The sequence below is a fragment of the Microcaecilia unicolor genome, chromosome 3 (genome assembly GCF_901765095.1).
Source record: "Microcaecilia unicolor chromosome 3, aMicUni1.1, whole genome shotgun sequence".
In the NCBI taxonomy this organism is placed as follows: Eukaryota; Metazoa; Chordata; class Amphibia; order Gymnophiona; family Siphonopidae; genus Microcaecilia; species Microcaecilia unicolor.
Window position 1 is genome coordinate 49,372,591 of NC_044033.1, and position 18,873 is coordinate 49,391,463.

Sequence of the window (18,873 nt, forward strand, 5' to 3'; positions counted from 1 at the left end):
GGAGCCAGGGGTGTGCTGGTAGCCGTGTTGGGGCTAGTTTTAGATGATACTCAGTGGTCCTGAGTTCCTCATCTGCCAGCTAGGGTGATATCCAGTGACCCCGGTTCCCTCCTCTCCCCTACCTCCCCAGGCTGTCTTTCTAGCAGGGTGATGGTTGATTGTGTTATGGAGTAACTTGTCTCTCCTGTGGGGTTCTTCTCTTCTGTGGTGGTAGGTATGTCTGAATTTCTGCCTTTGAGGTAAGCCTTTATTTATTCCTGTCACTAGTGAAGAAGGTTGTTTAAAAAAAAAAAAAGGGAAAGAAGAAACTTTGTTTTTCCCTCCTTTTCTGCCTCTGAGGTAAACCTTTATTTATTCCTGTCACTAGTGAAGAAGATTGTATTAAAAAAAAAAAAAAAGAAGAAACTTTGTTTTTCCTTCTTTCTCTTGCCTGTTACCTGATTTATTTTCCTGCCTTTGGCAATGTATTCTAGGGGGCCGCTTGCGAAGTTTCTTTGAATTTCGCTAGCTGGTGTCTGATTCTGAACTTGGACCCTTCTGAGTTGGTACCAGTTGCTTTGATTATTTTTTTTGTGGGGCACAGCTCTTATCTGGATCACGAAACTCATTTGTTTTTTTTCCTCTTCACGGTCCTAGACAGCGGCTGGTTCAGAGGCCCCGTTGCTGGAACTTGTACCTTTGTGGTTCGGAGGTCTTAGTCTGTCATTTCCAGTGGGAGAAGTCTCTCGCTGGCTCCATTTGGCTGCAGGCTTGATCTTTTTAGTCCAGGGCTATTTTTTTAATTCGTGTCAGCCTTACGTGGGTGTTGGTCAGTTGTTTTTCAGACTGGTCCAGTCTCTGCTGCTTCAGGCATCTTGCTTGAGACGCCCCTGCTATTTGATTATTGTTTTGGCAGCAGTTTTTCCTCTCTTCCTTAGGGAGGTTCTGGTTCTCTCGTCCCCTTGGATCCCTCCTGTCTGCTCTGGTTTGTCTGCAGAGTACTTTCCTTCTGGCAGGGGTCCGAGTTGCCCTTGGTGTGCAACTGCTAGCTCAAATCCCTCTTCTGAGTACCCTCGGGAGCGCCATTCTTGCCAGTCTTTTGCTTGGAATCAATTTAGTGTCTCTTTATGGGAATGTGCCTTTCCATATCATCAAGCTGATCAATCCATAGACTGGTGGGTTGTGTCCATCTACCAGCAGGTGGAGATAGAGAGCAAACTTTTGCCTCCCTATATGTGGTCATGTGCTGCCGGAAACTCCTCAGTATGTTCTCTATCTCAGCAGGTGGTGGTCACACACAGCAGCAGCTCTGGCTAGGCCTCCAAGCCTAATCCTTAGGTTTTGTTGAGGCCTGGGGTTGAGGGCTCTTTTGAGCAAGTGCAAACCTGGTGGTGCCAGGTCCCTCCTTTTCTCCCCCCTCCCGCTGGCTCCGTTAAAAAAAAAAAAAAAAATGTTAAACGTCCTTAAAGGCGTTTATTTCGACGTTTATTTAAACGTTCATTGCAGCTACTCACTGGGACACCAGTTCGTTACAGCTCGGAGCGGCAAGCAGGTAATTTTACCTTTTTATAGTGGGCAGGGGGTTCCCCGATTCTTCTCCTCGTGGCATATGGCGTCGGAGGGCGAGGGCGCAAAGGGTCGCTCCCCGGATCGCTGGAGCGCTTCTAGAGGGGATGCGGGGGTTTTACAGCCTGATTCGCCCTTGATGGGTGACAGTTTAGTGACCGATGAATGTCCCGGTCCTTCCTCCGGCGTGGCGTTTTTTCCCGCCATAAACGCCCATCCCCCGCTCCTCGCCTCCGCCATCTTGGCCGGCCACGCGGCTCGGACGGCTTCTTCGTGGGCCGCCCTTGAGGTTGGAGACATTAATGCCATGAACGCCCTTAATTTGGGCAACGGCACAAAAGCGGCTAAGTTAAGCGCCGTTCTTCCCGCGCGGCTCCTTCGCGGAGTGTCGCGCCGGACGCCATTTTGGATGTGCAGCATGTCTCTCCCCCGCTCTTGCGAGCGTCGGTTGAGGGTGCGTCTAGGGCTGTTGCCCAGGCTGCGGAAGTGCACAGTCTGGGGGGTTTCTCCCCCGAGTTTGTTTTGCTGCTGCATCAGGCTTTCCTCATGCAAAACGCTGCCCCTGCTCCCTCGTCTGGTAAAGAGGTTGAGGTTCCCAGAGGTAACACCCTCGGGTTGATTCCCAGGCCTTGGAGGACTTTGTCTCCTCCGATGTAGATGAGGGCAGCGTGTCTGAGGTCTCCCAACGGTCCTTTGCGGATTCCTTGGAGGAGATAGATCCCCGCTCGGATGGAGCGGATGACCCCTCTGCAGCGCGGCTTTTTAGCCCAGAGGATTTGCCCAACCTGTTGTTACAGGCCATGGACACTTTGAAGATTTCCTCTCCGGAAGACGTCTCTCCCTCAGCCCCTGTTGGCTCTGCCATTATGCTGGGGACGAAGCGCCCGCCTAGAACCTTCCACGTGCATGATGCCATGCACACCTTAATTTCGGCTCAATGGGATGTCCTGGAAGCGAGCCTCAAAGTGGCTAGGGCTATGTCCCGCCTCTATCCTTTGCCTGAAAGTGAACGTGAGGCCTATCTGTGGCCTACCGTGGATTCTTTAATCACTGCGGTGACTAAGAAAACGGCTTTGCCGGTGGAAGGTGGCACGGCCCTAAAGGACGCCCAAGACAGAAGATTGGAGGCGGCCTTAAGGTCGTCCTTTGAGGCGACTGCTTTAAGTTTGCAGGCCTCGGTTTGCGGTTCCTATGTGGCCAGGGCGTGCCTGATTATGGTGCAGCGGGCTTCCCCCTCGGATCATTCCTTGAGGGCTGATTGGCCGGCCCTGGAATCGGGCTTAGCCTATTTGGCAGACTTGCTGTATGATGTCTTGAGCCTCAGCTAAAGGCATGGCTCAGACAGTCTCTGCGCGGCGGTGGCTTTGGCTGAAACATTGGTCTGCTGACCACGCCTCTAAATCCCGCCTGGCTAGATTGCCTTTTAAAGGCAAGCTGCTCTTTGGGGTCGAGCTGGACAAAATCGTGACCGATCTCGGCACGTCTAAGGGCAAGAAATTACCAGAGGTCAGGGCTCGGGCTAGTACTCGTCCCGGTACCTTCAGAGGACGGTTGCAGGAAGCCCGTCGGTACCGCCCGGGCAAGTCGGGCTCCTCTGCCCCTTCTTCCTTCAAGAGGAATTTCTCCCCCAAGCAGCATTCCTTTCGCAGAGACCGCCGTCCCGGAGGTGCTCCCTCCGGTCCTCCCCCAGGGTCTCGTACCCAATGACGGGGCCTTGGTCCACGCCCCAGTGCAGATTGGAGGACGGCTGTCCTCGTTTCTGGGCGAGTGGACCACAATAACTTCAGACGCGTGGGTGCTGGAAGTCATCAGAGACGGCTACAAGCTAGAGTTCTGCCGACCCTTAAAAGACGGGTTCGTACTCTCTCCCTGCAAGTCTCCGGTCAAGCTGTGGCAGTGCAGCAGACCTTGGACAATCTGATCCGCCTGGGGGCGGTCGTTCCGGTGCCAGCAAGTCAGCTTGGCAAGGGACGTTACTCCATTTACTTTGTGGTACCAAAGAAAGGAGGTTCTGTCCGGCCTATCCTCGACCTCAAAGGGGTCAATCGGGCCTTGAAAGTGCGGCACTTTCGCATGGAGACTCTCCGCTCTGTTATAGCGGCAGTGAAGGCAGGAGAGTTCCTGGCATCCTTGGGCATCAAGGAAGCGTACCTGCATATTCCCATCTGGCCTCCTCATCAACGCTTTCTGCGTTTTGCAGTCCTGGGACGACACTTCCAGTTCAGAGCCCTCCCTTTCGGGTTGGCTACTGCTCCGCGGACCTTTTCCAAAGTAATGGTGGTCATCGCGGCCTTCCTACGAAAGGAAGGGGTACAAGTCCATCCTTATCTTGGCGACTGGTTGATCCGAGCCCCCTCTTATGCAGAGTGCGGCAAGCTGTGAACCGGGTAGTTGTTCTTTTGAGCTCCCTGGGATGGATCATCAACTGGGAGAAGAGCCAGCTGCGCCCGACTCAGTCCCTGGGGTACCTGGGAGTTCGATTCGACACCCAAGTGGGCAGAGTGTTCCTGCCAGACAATCGGATTGTCAAACTTCAGGCTCAAGTGGACCAGTTCCTAGTAGCCTCTCCTCCTCGGGCTTGGGACTATGTGCAGCTGTTGGGCTCTATGACGGCCATGATGGAAGTAGTGCCCTGGGCCAGGGCTCATATGAGACCACTTCAACAATTTTTGCTGCGGCGCTGGACTCCGATGTCGGAGGATTATGCTGTGCGCCTTCCCTTGGACCCAGCAGTGCGCAAGGCGCTGAGCTGGTGGATGCAGACAGACAAGTTGTCTGCGGGAATGCCTCTGGTGATCCCAGAGTGGATTGTCGTCACGACGGACGCCTCTTTGTCGGGCTGGAGAGCCCACTGCTTGGGAAGGACAGCGCAGGGGCTCTGGTCTCCTGCAGAGGCGAAGTGGTCTATCAACCTCCTGGAACTCAGAGCCATTCGGTTGGCGCTTTTGGAGTTCATCCCGGTACTGGTGTTGAAGCCTGTACGGGTCCTGTCAGACAATGCCACGGCTGTGGTCTATGTCAACCGCCAGGGAGGTACCAAGAGCGCCCCTCTAGCCAAGGAGGCTATGAATCTTTGCCAGTGGGCGGAAGCGAACCTGGAGCAGCTTTCAGCGGCCCACATTGCTGGAGTCATGAATGTCAAGGCGGTCTTTCTCAGTCGCCATACCTTGGAGCCCGGAGACTGGCAACTATCTGCTCAGGCGTTCTTGGACATCACGAAGCGCTGGGGCCAGCCGAGCCTAGTTCTGATGGCGTCATCGGCCAATTGCCAAGTGCCGCGCTTTTTCAGCAGAGGACGGGACCCTCGATCCCTGGGAGTAGATGCTCTTCTCCAACAGTGGCCGACACAAGAGCTCCTCTATGTGTTCCCGCCCTGGCCCATGTTGGGCAGGGTGCTAGACCGGGTGGCAAAGCATCCCGGCAGGGTAATCCGGGTGGGTCCGGATTGGCCCAGACGTCCCTGGTATGCGGACTTGATCAGGCTCTCAGTCGACGATCCTCTGCGGCTGTCAGTGGAGCAGGGCCTGTTACATCAGGGTCCCGTGGTGATGGAGGATTCCTCCCCTTTTGGTCTTGCGGCCTGGCTATTGAGCGGCAGCGTCTGAGGAAGAAGGGCTTCTCAGACAAGGTCATCACCACTATGCTAAGAGCGAGGAAGCGCTCTACTTCTACTGCTTACGCCAGGGTTTGGCGTATCTTTGCAGCGTGGTGTGAAGCAGGCTCACTTTCTCCCTTCCCTGCTCCAATTTCTTCAGTGTTGGCGTTCCTGCAAGAAGGTCTGGAGAAAGGCCTGTCGCTCAGTTCCCTTAAAGTCCAGGTAGCGGCTCTGGCTTGCTTCAGGGGCCGCCTGAAGGGTGCTTCCCTGGCTTCGCAGCCAGATGTGGTGCGCTTTCTCAAGGGAGTTAATCACCTGCGCCCTCCTCTGCACTCAGTGGTGCCTGCGTGGAATCTCAACCTGGTGCTAAGAGCGTTGCAGAAGCCGCCTTTTGAACCCTTGTCAAGGGCATCTCTGAAAGACCTGACGTGGAAAGCAGTCTTTTTGGTGGCTATCACTTCAGCCAGAAGAGTTTCCGAGCTCCAGGCGCTCTCATGTCGAGAGCCTTTTCTGCAGTTCACTGAGGCAGGAGTGACTATTCGCACAATGCCTTCCTTTCTGCCCAAGATTGTTTCTCGCTTCCATGTGAATCAGCAGCTCTGTCTCCCTTCCTTTCGTAGGGAGGACTACCCAGAGGAGTACTCTGCTCTTAAATATCTGGATGTGAGGCGAGTCATCATCAGATACTTGGAAGTGACCAATGATTTCCGGAAATCGGATCATCTGTTTGTCCTGTTTGCAGGTCCTCGTAAGGGTCTGCAGGCTGCTAAGCCTACAGTGGCAAGATGGGTCAAGGAAGCCATTGCAGCGGCTTATGTGGCCGCAAGGAAGGTGCCGCCTATCCAGCGGAAGGCTCACTCCACGAGAGCTCAGGCGGCCTCGATGGCAGAGGCCGGATCCGTCTCCTTGGAAGAGATATGCAAGGCGGCAACTTGGGCTTCGGCTCATACATTCTCCAAGCATTACCGTTTGACGGTGGCTGCACGGGCGGAGGCCCGGTTTGGAGCTTCAGTGTTGAGGTCAGGGATTTCAATGTCCCACCCTGGGTGAGTACTGCTTCGGTACATCCCACCAGTCTATGGATTGATCAGCTTGATGATATGGAAGGTAAAATTATGTATAATCATACCTGATAATTTTCTTTCCATTAATCATAGCTGATCAATCCATAGCCCCTCCCAGATATCTGTACTGTTTTTATTCTGGTTGCATTTCAGGTTCAAGTTTAGTCTTCAGTTACTTCAGAAAGACTTCGTGTTCAAGTTTTTTCACTTGGATTCTTCAAGAGTTGAGACGAGTTTGTGTTACAGTGAGCTGCTGCATTCCTCTCCCCCCCGTTTTACGGGGCTGGATTGAGACATAAATTCTGCCGGCACTCCCTCCCGCTTCGTGCGGCTGTAGGGCAGCTTTGTACCCCTCCCGCTTCGGCGGTGTTAGGGTCAGTCAGCTCCTCCCGCGGTTGCGGTTGCAGGATAAGCCAGATCCCCCCGCATCGGCGGGTGTGGTGTCCCTCCCCCGCTCCGCGGGGATGAGCTGGACGGATTCCCCTCCCCCACTTGTGTGGGGATGAGCTGGGTTAATTCCCCTCCCCCGTTTCGGCGGTGGTGAGCTGGGCAGAGTGTCCCTTCGTGGGTGTAATTCTCTAAGTGCTGAGTCCTGCGGATGGAGCTTTGATATCGACATACTGAGGAGTTTCCGGCAGCACATGACCACATATAGGGAGGCAAAAGTTTGCTCTCTATCTCCACCTGCTGGTAGATGGACACAACCCAGCAGTCTATGGATTGATCAGCTATGATTAATGGAAAGAAAATTATCAGGTATGATTATACATAATTTTACCTTTTAGGACTAGTTTGCCACAGCTCTTCCTTGCTTCCCTTGCTTTCGGGTGGGAGTTTTAGCCTGGCACAGGCGGATTTTGCCTTTTATAGTTTCAGGCACCTTTCTCCTGGCACATTTGCCACGCCTTCCTTTTTCTGTAAAGGGCGCAGTTCTTTCCTGCTGAACAGATCTATTGCTGTGCATCTGGATTATTGCCTCTTAGCTCTGTGCTTTTCTCTACTTTGCTGCAAGGAAGTGGCTCTGTTCTAGGTGTGGAGTTTGACTCTCCCTTAGCTGGTTTTTCCTCAGTTTGGTGTTAGTGGCCAGCTTCCTCTTTGTTCCTGGTCTTGCGAGAGTTGTTTCTTCCTCACTGCCTTATGGCTGCATTTTGCTCCCTATGGTCTGAGGAGTCCAGATCTGTGATGCTTATTTCCCTCTTGACGGGAGTTCTTTCTCTACGTTGACTGCTTCTACATATTAGTTGCCTAGGAGGGCGGTCATAGTGGCTCAGAGACCACTTGGGGACCGAGAGTGCCTATTGGGACACGGGGCTTTCTCTTCTTTTAGTTTTAGTCCCTCTGGGCCAGGGGAGTGCAGCGCCAGGTCTGCATTTTCACAAGTTGTGCTCTTTTCCTGTTGGCCTCCTAGCAGCACCTTCTTCTCTGGCTGTTCCCTGGCATCCATCTATGCATTTTGCTTGTTGGGCACAGCTCCATCACTGCATGTTGGGCACAGCTCCATCACTGCATGTTGGGCACAGCTTCATCACTGCATGTTGGGCACACCTCCATCACCGCATGTTGAGCGCAGCTCCATCGCCGCATCATTATTCCATGCAGTTCCACCATTCCATGTTGAGCACGGCTCCATCGCTGCATGTTGAGCACGGCTCCGTTGCTGCATGTTGAGTGAAGTTCCTTGCTGCTTATTCTGCAACTTCCTTGTCACCAAGCAGATGAATCCATTATGAATGGGTTGTGTCCACCTACCAGCAGGGGGAGATAGAGAGCACTGAAAAACCATAGTGCCTCTTGGCCAGCTAGCTCCATCTGCCTCTCAGTATTCTCTATCTCCCCAGCAGGGTTGGATGCAGCTTATTCAGCTCCTTCAAAAATCTGCCTGGGGGTGGCTCCTGGGCTTTTGCCAGTTGTAGCAGGGATATTGTGGCTATTGCAGCTTCACTTTAAAGGCACATAGGTTAGCCCTTTCCCTGCCTTACCCTTCCCCCTATGTGGATGCAGGCACATTGGTATGTCCTTTCCCTGCCTTTCCCACACTCTTCTATGTGGATGCAGGCACATTGGTTCGTCCTTTCCCTGCCTTTCCCACTCTCCTGGACCTCCGGAGTGCCTCTGTAGCTGTTGCCTCTAACTTTCCTCACAGCGTTAAAAAAAAAAACGCGACGTGCTTGTTAGTGCTGCGATTCTGAGGCTTTCTTCTGCCTGTGCAGTGTGACCGGAACTCTGTGACTCAGTCTGGTGAGGTAAGAGAGTCTTGTAGCTCCTCCAGGGAGGGCCCGCGATCGGGTCGTTTTGGCACGAATCTGCCATTTTGTAATTTTCCGCCGTTTTTGGCGATGGCTGCGGAGGTTGTTAAGCGCTGTTCACGTTGTGACAAGCGCAGATCCGCAGCGGGGCTCTATAAATCGTGCTCTTCAGACGTCAGGGCTGGCTCGAGCATGGCGAGCGAGGTTTCTTCCCGCTCGGTGGAGCTGGCAGCGGGCGCCACCTTGGATGCGCCACATGGCTCGACCCCCACAGGAGGGGTCTGAGGCCGGAGGGGAGCCTCGGATGGAGGCTACCGGAGGAGCTGCTTACCCCGGATTGGAACCGGGAGACCAGGGTGAGCCTTTCTCCCCTGAGTTTGTGTTGCTTTTACATAAAGCGTTCATGTTAAAAAGAGCTCTGCCACAGATGTATGACTCTGTGTTGCTACCTGGTTTCCCCTCCGGTGGAGATCGGCCTGGGATTGCCGTCAGGGTTTTTTCCCCAGACAGTTGGCCGCAAGACAAGCGCAGAAGGGTAAATTCCCCTTCAGAGAGTGGCATACCCCCCTTTCCCCCCCGTGGTCGGGCTGTGGGGATTCTGAGGGATCTGGCAGGCCTTCGTGGTCCGAAGAGCCAGAGGAAAGGTGTAGGATTGCCACTGGATCCAGATGATCCCACTGTGGTTAGGATTTTCCACCGCGAGGAGCTGCCAGCGCTTATTTCTGAGGCCTTACAGGCTCTCTCTATTGAAGATCCTGTGATGGGCGAAGCCTCCTCTGGTAATCCGAGGATGGCAAGTACTAAGAAGCCTGCTCGAGCCTTTCCTTTGCATGACTCCATCCAAGAGCTTATTTCGGCTCAATGGGCTGACCCTGAGGGGCCTTTGAAAATTGCCAGGGCAATGGGGCACTTATACCCTCTCAGTGAGGAGCACGGCACGCTTGGCCGTGCCTAAAGTGGATGCCCTAGTCACGGCTGTGATGAAAAAGACTACCCTCCCAGTAGAGGGAGGGGTCGCCCTGAAGGACATGCAGGACCGACGTCTGGGATCAGCAATCAAACGGTCCTTTGAGATTTCAGGCCTAGCCTTACTGGCATCTGTGTGCAGTTGTTATGCTGCTCGAGCCTGCCTCGCTTGGTTGCAACAGGCAGTGGAACAGCCTGGGGATGGAGCGGAGCCCCTTGTGGAGGTGGCACCGCGGATGGAGTAGGCCTTGTCATTTTTGTCTGACACCCTCTATGATCTGGTCAGAGTTTCGGCTAAACAGATGGCTGTGGTGGTGGCCGCTCGCCGCCTTCTATGGCTATGACATTGGGCGGCTGACATGGCCTCTAAGCAAAGGTTGGTGGAGTTGCCCTTCCAGGGCCTTCACCTATTTGGTGAGGAGTTGGAGAAAATTGTTAAAGGCCTGGGGGAAACTAAACCCCAGCGCTTACCGGAGGATAGGCCGCGGCCTTCTTCCAAGGGGCAGGCGGTTCCCTCCTCTTGCAAACCTCGCTTCCGTGAAGCTAGAAGGTACCGCCCGGGGCATTCTGCTGGGTTTACTTCATGTGCCCACTTTCAGCAGAGGAACTCCTTTCGCTCGAACAAACGTTCCGCAGCGGCCGGCTCAAGGCCTGGAGTTCATGGGCGACCCTCTGAATGATGGTGCACCGGCCCACTCCTCGATTCCTGCAGTTGGAGGATGTCTTTCCCTCTTTCTCAAGGAATGGGTCATGGGTCATGATTACCTCAGATCAGTGGGTTTTGAACCTGATCAGCGATGGCTACAGATTAGAATTCAATGCCCTGGTGAGAGACGTGTTTGTGGAGTCCCAATGCGGCTCTGCCGTCAAATGGGCAGCAGTGGAAGAGACCTTGCAAGGCTTGTTGCACCTCGGGGCGGTGGTCCCTGTGCCTCCCGCCGAGATCGGCTACGGTTCATGCATGAACTGAGCATGCTCAGGGAGTGTAGGCATCGGCGACTGGAGGCACCCCTCTGACTTCCTTACTCCTGAGACTGCACAAGAAAGAAGGGAGCCACTTTGGCAGTGGATTTCTTCGACTGGCAGGGCTTCGGTATCTCCACCAGCAAAGTTATGCTATCTAGTGTGTGGGGGGGGGGGGGGGGGGGGAGGAGAGGAAATGCATGCTCCCCCCAGTGGACTGCTGGCAATGTCCTGCCTTTAATATCACGTTTAAAAATTTTAATTGGAATGCAGCCCTAGTTGAAATAGGATATATGGTTGAGAAACAGAAAAGAATGCCTGCCTGTTGAGGTGGGGAGAGGAAGTCATAGTGACTGATTAGGGAGTCTGAGATGCTCCTCTGAATTTCATAATTATCGCCTATTGCGGTTACTGCACAAAAACATACCTGCACTGCTTGATTTAGTTTTATTGATTCCTTCTAATATATTCACTGAATCTGCAACTCCTTCCCTCCTGACTCTGTTCTAATTACATAGCTACATGTGTATTAGTGGTCCTCAACCCAGACCTTGGGACACATCCAACCATAATTAACATGCATCAGATAGATTGGCATACCTCCTTTGTGTGCAAATTTATCTCATTCATGATTATGGATATCCTGAAAACCTGACTTGGTTGAGAACCAATGATGTGTATTATAATCTGGCGGATACCCTTACCATTGAAAATCCCCATTAGTGTGTGACTCCATTGAAATTGCCTGTTCTTAGAGGATGTGAAATTGCTTACCTGTAATTGAGATTCTCTCAAAATAGCGGCTTAGTGATTCATAATGGTAAGAACACTGGTCTGTGATTCTGGGAAGCCAGCTTCAAATCCCACTGCTGCTGATCTCGGGAAGATCACATAAGCCTCCATTGCTTTAGGTACAAATTTAGGATTGTATGCCTTCTAGGGTCAGGAAAATATGTTCTCTACCTGCATTTAACTCGCCTTGAATTTCTGAGATAAAAGGTGTGAGCTACAACCAGTTCCTTTGTTATCCTTTATCCTTGTGCAGTCAGACTCGGTTTTTCCTTTGAGCTTTGCAAAAGAGGAAACTGGGGCTTTGAGTGGCAGCTGGCAATGTGTTTGCTTGGTTGCTTGTCAGTAGGTTCAAAAGTATTTAGCTTGCAAAACTGTGAGTGTGGGAGGCTACTGGACGAGAACCTCTACCACTTCACATTTTTAAATGTTCTGTTGTCCTCATAATGGTGCCATAAATTTTGCGATTTGGAATAGCAAATCTGTCTCCCACCAGTTTTTTTTCTTTGGATCAGACTAGCCAAGATGGTATACAACAACAACAACAACAACCATTTTCTAAAGCGCTACTAGGGTTACGCAGTGCTGTACAATTCAAACATAGAAGGACAGTCCCTGCTCACAATAAAGCTTAGTTGCAGTCTGATGAGCACGCTGTTTGAAGTTTGTTTTGTGTTCTTAATTGATGCGAGATCTGATCAGTCTGTCATGCAGCTTTCTCATTTATTTCCAGGTAATGTTTAAGCTGTGTATTGTATATCCTTGATTGTGTGTCCTCTCTTTTTTTCTTTCCTTTTTAAAGGAACGAGTTCAGAAATCATTTCCACATCCAATTGATAAATGGGCAATAGCTGATGCCCAGTCTGCTATTGAAAAAAAGAAAAGAAGAAACCCTTTATCGCTCCCAGTAGACAAAATCCATCCTCTATTAAAGGTAAAACTTGAGAAATATATTAAAGTTGGTTTATAGAAGGCAAAATGTTTGTATCTGATGTGTTTCATTTCTAAATTGTTCTTTTTTTCCCCCAAGTATGTGCAGCATATATATTCCACACACATGGATGAATCCAAGATTGCATATTTTCTTGGAAAACTTTCTACATGCTCTAGTAATCGTTGTTGTCATTATGTCATAAACAGGATTGTGCTTATGACATAAGCATCGTGCTGAATCCCTTTCAGTTTCATTTTGTCCACAGTACTCATTGTTGCCACAGTGTGGTGTTTATTTTGTATGACCTCTGTTCAACTCTTAGCTTATCTTATTTCTGGTTCTTTAGTTCTTAGCCTATTCAGCTTTTCTTTCTTTCTTCTTATCCATGGTTCTATGCTCTGGCATCATGGTGCATGAAACAGGTCCTAAGATGGAGTTAGTGTTCTGTAAAAGGGTTGACATCTTTGAACTCGAGGCTGGTGGTATTCACTTAACACCTCCATCATGGGCAGGTCATTTTCTAATAGAATTTTCTCTAAAGGACAACCTAAAACAGATGGGCTGAACCAGAGGTTGGAAAGAAATTTGAGACATATTAACATAGTAGATGACGGCAGAAAAAGACCTGCATGGTCCATCCAGTCTGCCCAAAAAGATAAAATCATATGTGCTACTTTTTGTGTATACCTTACCTTGATTTGTATCTGTCATTTTCAGGGCACAGACCGTAGAAGTCTGCCCAGCACTAGCCCTGCCTCCCACCACCGGCTCTGCCATCCAGTCTCGGCTAAGCTTCTGAGGATCCATTCCTTCTGAACAGGATTCATGTTTATCCCACGCATGTTTGAATTTCATTACCGTTTTCGTCTCCACCACCTCCCGCGGGAGGGCATTCCAAGTATCCACCACTCGCTCTGTGAAAAAATACTTCCTGACATTTTTCTTGAGTCTGCCCCCCTTCAATCTCATTTCATGTCCTCTAGTACTGCCGCCTTCCCATCTATGGAAAAGGTTCATTTGCGGATTAATACCTTTCAAATATTTGAACGTCCGTATCATATCACCCCTTTTTCTCCTTTCCTCCAGTGTATACATGTTCAGGTCAGCAAGTCTCTCCTCATACGTCTTGTAACGCAAATCCCATACCATTCTCATAGCTTTTCTTTGCACCGCTTCAATTCTTTTTACATCTTTAGCAAGACACGGCCTCCAAAACTGAACACAATACTCCAGGTGGGGCCTCACCAACGACTTATACAGGGGCATTAAAATCTCTTTTCTTCTGCTGGTCATACCTCTCTCTATACAGCCTAGCAACCTTCTAGCTACGGCCACCGCCTTGTCACACTGTTTCGTCGCCTTCAGATCCTCAAATACTTTCACCCCAAGATCCCTCTCCCCATCCATACATGAGAAGTATGACTGAGAGTTTCCTAGAGGCCTTGTTATACTTCTATGTGGATTTGAAGACAACTACAGTGTCAGAACAGATTGACATCTGGAATGCATACATAGCGATGTCCTTAGAAAAAAAAAAAAAAAAAAAAAACTGCTCCACAAAAAAAGGTTTTATGCTCTGTGCACAAAAGTCATGGGACCAACCGCTGTGGCACTTATGGAACAGGCATATGTACAGAATTATGCTCTAGGGGCCATCCTATGGGCCTCTCTCTCCTCCAGGGCTTATGGTCCCAATGGGATCTGTCCCCATCCCCGTGGGATCCGCCTCCATCCCTGTGAGTCCCTATCCCCTTGTCATTCTCTACTTGGAATCTCATCCTCATGCTAATATAGGACATTTTAAAATGTGGTAACTGATTAGTTTTTCTAACACCTTAGAAATCACTGAAGTTCAGCATTCCTCAAAAAATTACATTTTTCATGTTGAGAAATTAATTACATTGTGACACATCAAATGATTAACATAAGAATAGCCATACTGAGTCAGACCAATGTTCCATCTAGTCCAGTATCCTGCTTCCAGCAGTGGCCAATCCAGGTCACAAGTACCTGGCAGAAACCCAAAGAGTAGCACCATCCCATGCTACCAATCCCAGGGCAAGCAGTGGCTTCCCCCATGTCCGTCTCAATAATAGACTATGGAGTTTTCCTCCAGGAACTTGTACAAACCATTTTAAAACCCAGATACATTAACCACTGTTACTGCATCGAGCTTAACTATTCTTTGAGTGAAAAAGTATTTCTTCCTATTTGTTTTAAAAGTATTTCCATGCAGTTTTATTGGGTGTCCCCTGTTCTTTGTAGTTTTAGAATGAGTGAAAAATCAATTCACTTCCACCTGCTCCACACCACTCAGAATTTTGTAGACTTCAATCATATCCCGCCTCAGCCATCTCTTTTCTAAGCTGAAGAGCCCTAACCTCTTTAGCCTTTCCTCATATGGGAGAAGTTCCATCCTGTCTATCGTTTTGGTCGATCTTCATTGAACCTTTTCTAACTCTGCTATATCTTTTTTGAGATACAGTGAACGAAATTGAACACAAGGTAAGGTCGCACCATGAAGCGATTCAGAGTCGTCATAATATTTTTGGTCTTATTTTGCATCCATCTCCTAATAATTCCTAGCATCCTGTTTGCTTTTTTGGCCATCGCCACACACTGGGCAGAAGATCTTGGTGTATTGTCTACAATGACACTTAGGTCTTTTTCTTGAGTGCTGACTCCTAAAGTGGACCCTAGCATAAGAACATAAAGAGTAACCATACTGGGTCAGACTAATGGTCCATCTAGCCCAGTATCCCATTTTCTAAACAGTGGCCAAGCCTCAGATAACTGTAATGTGGATTATTCTTTCCAATGTGCATCACTTTGCATTTGTCTACATTAAATTTCATTTGCCATTTGGATGCCCAGTCCTTCAGTTTTGTAAGATTTTCATGCAATTTTTCACAATCTGCATGCGTTTTGAGAACTTTGAATAGTTTTGTGTCGTCTGCAAATTGAATCACCTCACTTGTGTTCCAACAAGGAAAGCTGAGATCCATATATAAGAAGGTAAAAGTAATATTAGAGATAATATAAAGAATGCTTTTTTAGTCAATACAATACAGTAGTTGACCACAAGGTGGCAGTATATCAGAAATATAAAGTAGGAAATGACAAAGCAAAAAAAATGGGTAATTAGAGGAAAACTTGTGGAGGTGTAAAAATAATAATATATTATTCTACTAGGAAAAAAGGCCCGTTTCTGAAACCAATGAAACGGGCGCTAGCAAGGTATTGGCTTCCTGCAATTAATGTTTTGAAAGGGATTGTTAGGAGAAATGTGTTGTCATGCTAATGAATAATTTACGTTGTTGTATTATGTGTAATATCTTTTTTGTTGTTTTTCTGTTTTTTTTTTCTTTGTGTTGGTTGTGTGTGTGGGTTTGAGTGAGAAATCACTTAACCCTCCATTGCCCCCATGTAAGCCGCACTGAGCCTGCCATGAGTGGGAAAGTGCGGGGTACAAATGTAACAAAAAAAAAAAAAAAAAAAAGCTGATTCTGCATGTTAGAGCTTGTGTATTTATTTGGGGGGGGGGGGGGGGCGTGGTGTGTGGATATGAGTGAGAGACAGAGATCTTGATTCACCGTGGCAGAGTTTGTGTATGATGTGGTGGTGGTGGTTGGGGGGAATGTGTGTGTCTGAGTGAGAGAGATGTTGATTTTCCATTTTAGAGTTTGTGTATTAAGGGGGGTGGGAGAGGAGTGTGTGGGTGTGAGTGACAGAGATGCTGTTTCTCCATGGCACAGTGTGTGTATGATTTTTTTTTGGGGGGGGGGGGGGAGGGTGTTTTGAAGGAATGTGTGTCAATTGTCCCTTGGAGAGTTTGTGTATGATGTGGGTGGGTGGTGGTGTTGGAGGTGGGGTGGGGAGGGTGTCAGAGTTTGTGTATGATGTGGGGGGGGGGGGGGGGACAGTGTAGCAGTGTGTGTGTGTGACAGTGTGGGCACTCACCTATTGGCTACAGTCACAGTCTCCTTTGTATTGCAAGCATTCCAAGTATGCATACCATTAGAAAGATGTTTTGCTTAAAATTGAGAAAAAAATGCTTAACATAGTAGATGACGGCAGAAAAAGACCTGCACGGTCCATCCAGTCTGCCCAACAAGACAAACTCATATGTGTATACCTTACCTTGATTTGTACCTGCCTTATTCAGGGCACAGACCGTACAAGTCTGCCCAGCAGTATTTCCCGCCTCCGATCACCGGCTCTGGCACAGACCATATAAGTCTGCCCTCCACTATCCTCGCCTCCCAACCACCAACCCCTCTTCCCCCCCACCTGCTCCGCCACCCAATTTCGGCTAAGCTTCTGAGGATCCATTTCTTCTGCACAGGATTCCTTTATGCATATCCCACGCATGTTTGAATTCGGTTACAGTTTTCATCTCCACCACCTCCCGCGGGAGGGCATTCCAAGCATCCACCACCCTCTCTGTGAAAAAATACTTCCTGACATCTTTCCTGAGTCTGCCCCCCTTCAATCTCATTTCATGTCCTCTCCTCTCATTCTACCGCCTTCCCATCTCTGGAAAAGATTTGTTTGCGGATTAATACCTTTCAAATATTTGAACATCTGTATCATATCATCCCTGTTCCTCCTTTCTTCCAGGGTATACATGTTCAGGTCAGCTAGTCTCTCTTCATACGTCTTGGAACGCAAATCCCATACCATTCTCGTAGCTTTTCTTTGCACCGCTTCCATTTTTTTAACATCTTTAGCAAGACACGGCCTGCAAAACTGAACATAATACTCCAGGTGGGGCCTCACCAAATACTTGTACAGGGGCATCAACATTTCCTTTCTTCTGCTGATCACACCTCTCTCTATACAGCCTAGCAACCTTCTCGCTACGGCCACCGCCTTGTCACACTGTTTCGTCGCCTTCAGGTCCTCAGATACTATCACCCCAAGATCCCTCTCCCTGTCCGTACCTATCATACTCTCCCCGCCTAACACATACGTCTCCCGTGGATTTCTACTCCCTAAGTGCATCACTTTGCATTTCTTTGCATTGAATTTTAATTGCCAAACGTTAGACCATTCTTCTAGCTTCTGCAGATCTTTTTTCATGCTTTCCACTCCCTCCGGGGTGTCCACTCTGTTGCAAATCTTGGTGTCATCCGCAAAAAGGCAAACTTTACCTTGTAAGCCTTCGGCAATGTCACTCACAAATATATTGAACAGAATCGGCCCCAGCACCGATCCCTGAGGCACTCCACTACTCACCTTTCCCTCCTCCGAGTGAACTCCATTTACCACCACCCTCTGTTGTCTGTCCGTCAACCAGTTCCTAATCCAGTTCACCACTTCGGGACCTATCTTCAGCCCATCGAGTTTATTTAAGAGCCTCCTGTGGGGAACCATGTCAAAAGCTTTGCTAAAATCTAAGTAGATTACATCTATAGCACGTCGATGATTCTCCGAGGACAAGCAGGCTGCTTGTTCTCACTGATGGGTTGACGTCCACGGCAGCCCCTCCAATTGGAAACTTCTCTAGCAAAGTCCTTTGCTAGTCCTCGCGCGCCCGCGCGGCCGTCTTCCCGCCCGAAACCGGCTCGAGCCGGCCAGTCTTCTTTTGTCCGCACTCGGTACGGTCGTGTTTTCGCCGTGTCGAGCCCCGGAAAATCGACCTCGCGCGTCCAAATTTATTTTGACGTGTTTTTTCTTCGGAAAAGTCTTTCAAGTGTCGGGAAGTGCTCCGGAAACCCCCCCCGGGTTTCGTGTTAATCCTCCCCGTACTTCCAGCTTTTTGCCCCGATAAGTTTTCTTTCGTCGTCGGGGTAGGCCTCTTTTCGGCCTCGGTCGAGATTTTCTCCCTTACAAATTTTTTGGTGCTCTTTTTCCGTCATTTCGGACTTTGATTTCGCCGGCGCGATTTTTCCGCCCATGACATCGAAGCCTTCCAGCGGCTTCAAGAAGTGCACCCAGTGCGCCCGGGTTATCTCGCTCACTGATCGACACTCGTCGTGTCTTCAGTGTCTGGGGGCCGAGCACCGCCCTCAGAACTGCAGTCTGTGTTCCCTGCTTCAAAGGCGGACTCAGGTAGCGAGACTAGCCCAGTGGAACGTGTTGTTCTCGCTCTCTTCGTCGGCATCGGCACCGGGATCTTCGAGTGCATCGACGTCGTCAGCGTCCAGACCATCTTCCTCGGCCGCCCCTGCATCGAGTGCATCGAGGCATCGGGCCTCTGCATCGGCGCCGAGACATCGGATAGCTGCATCGACGTCGGTGGTACCGGGACCTCGTCTGCTGATGTCGTCGGACGGTGGTGCATCGTCAGGAGTGCAGGTGAGGGCTGTCCATTCCCCTGCTGGTGGCGGTGAGCCTTCGGGTGGGTCTCCTCCTACCCTGAGGGCTCCTGCGGTACAGCCCCCCCGAGACCGACCTCCTTCGGCCTCGGCCCCGAGGAAGCGACGGCTGGATTCTACGTCCTCCTCGTCGGTGCCGGGGAGCTCCGGTGACATGCTTCGGAAGAAATCGAAGAAGCATCGACACCGGTCGCCTCCCCGCGTCGGCACCGAGAGCTCTGGGTCGCCGAGGGAGTCGGCACCCAGCAGGCATCGGCACCGAGAGGACCGCTCACCCTCTGTTCAAGAGGTGTCGATGCGCTCCACTCTGGACAGCCCGGAACAGCCTCCTCGCCCGGAACAGGTTCTGACGTCGACGCCTGCATCGACCTCTTTGCCTTTCTCTGCAGCCGCTCTGAACGAGAGCCTCCGGGCCGTTCTCCCAGAGATTCTGGGAGAGCTGTTGCGCCCT

The 18,873-nt window shown here is 50.2% G+C and overlaps 1 protein-coding gene across 2 annotated transcripts in view; it reads left to right on the plus strand.

Annotated features, from left to right (window-relative positions):
• Positions 1–18,873, plus strand: part of SOS1 (SOS Ras/Rac guanine nucleotide exchange factor 1) — a 322,749-nt gene that overhangs the window by 52,616 nt on the left and 251,260 nt on the right. For both annotated transcript variants that reach the window (XM_030195899.1, XM_030195900.1), the window contains exon 3: positions 11,971–12,102. In XM_030195899.1, coding sequence (XP_030051759.1) covers positions 11,971–12,102 — 132 coding nt within the window. The remainder of the gene's footprint in view (positions 1–11,970; positions 12,103–18,873) is intronic.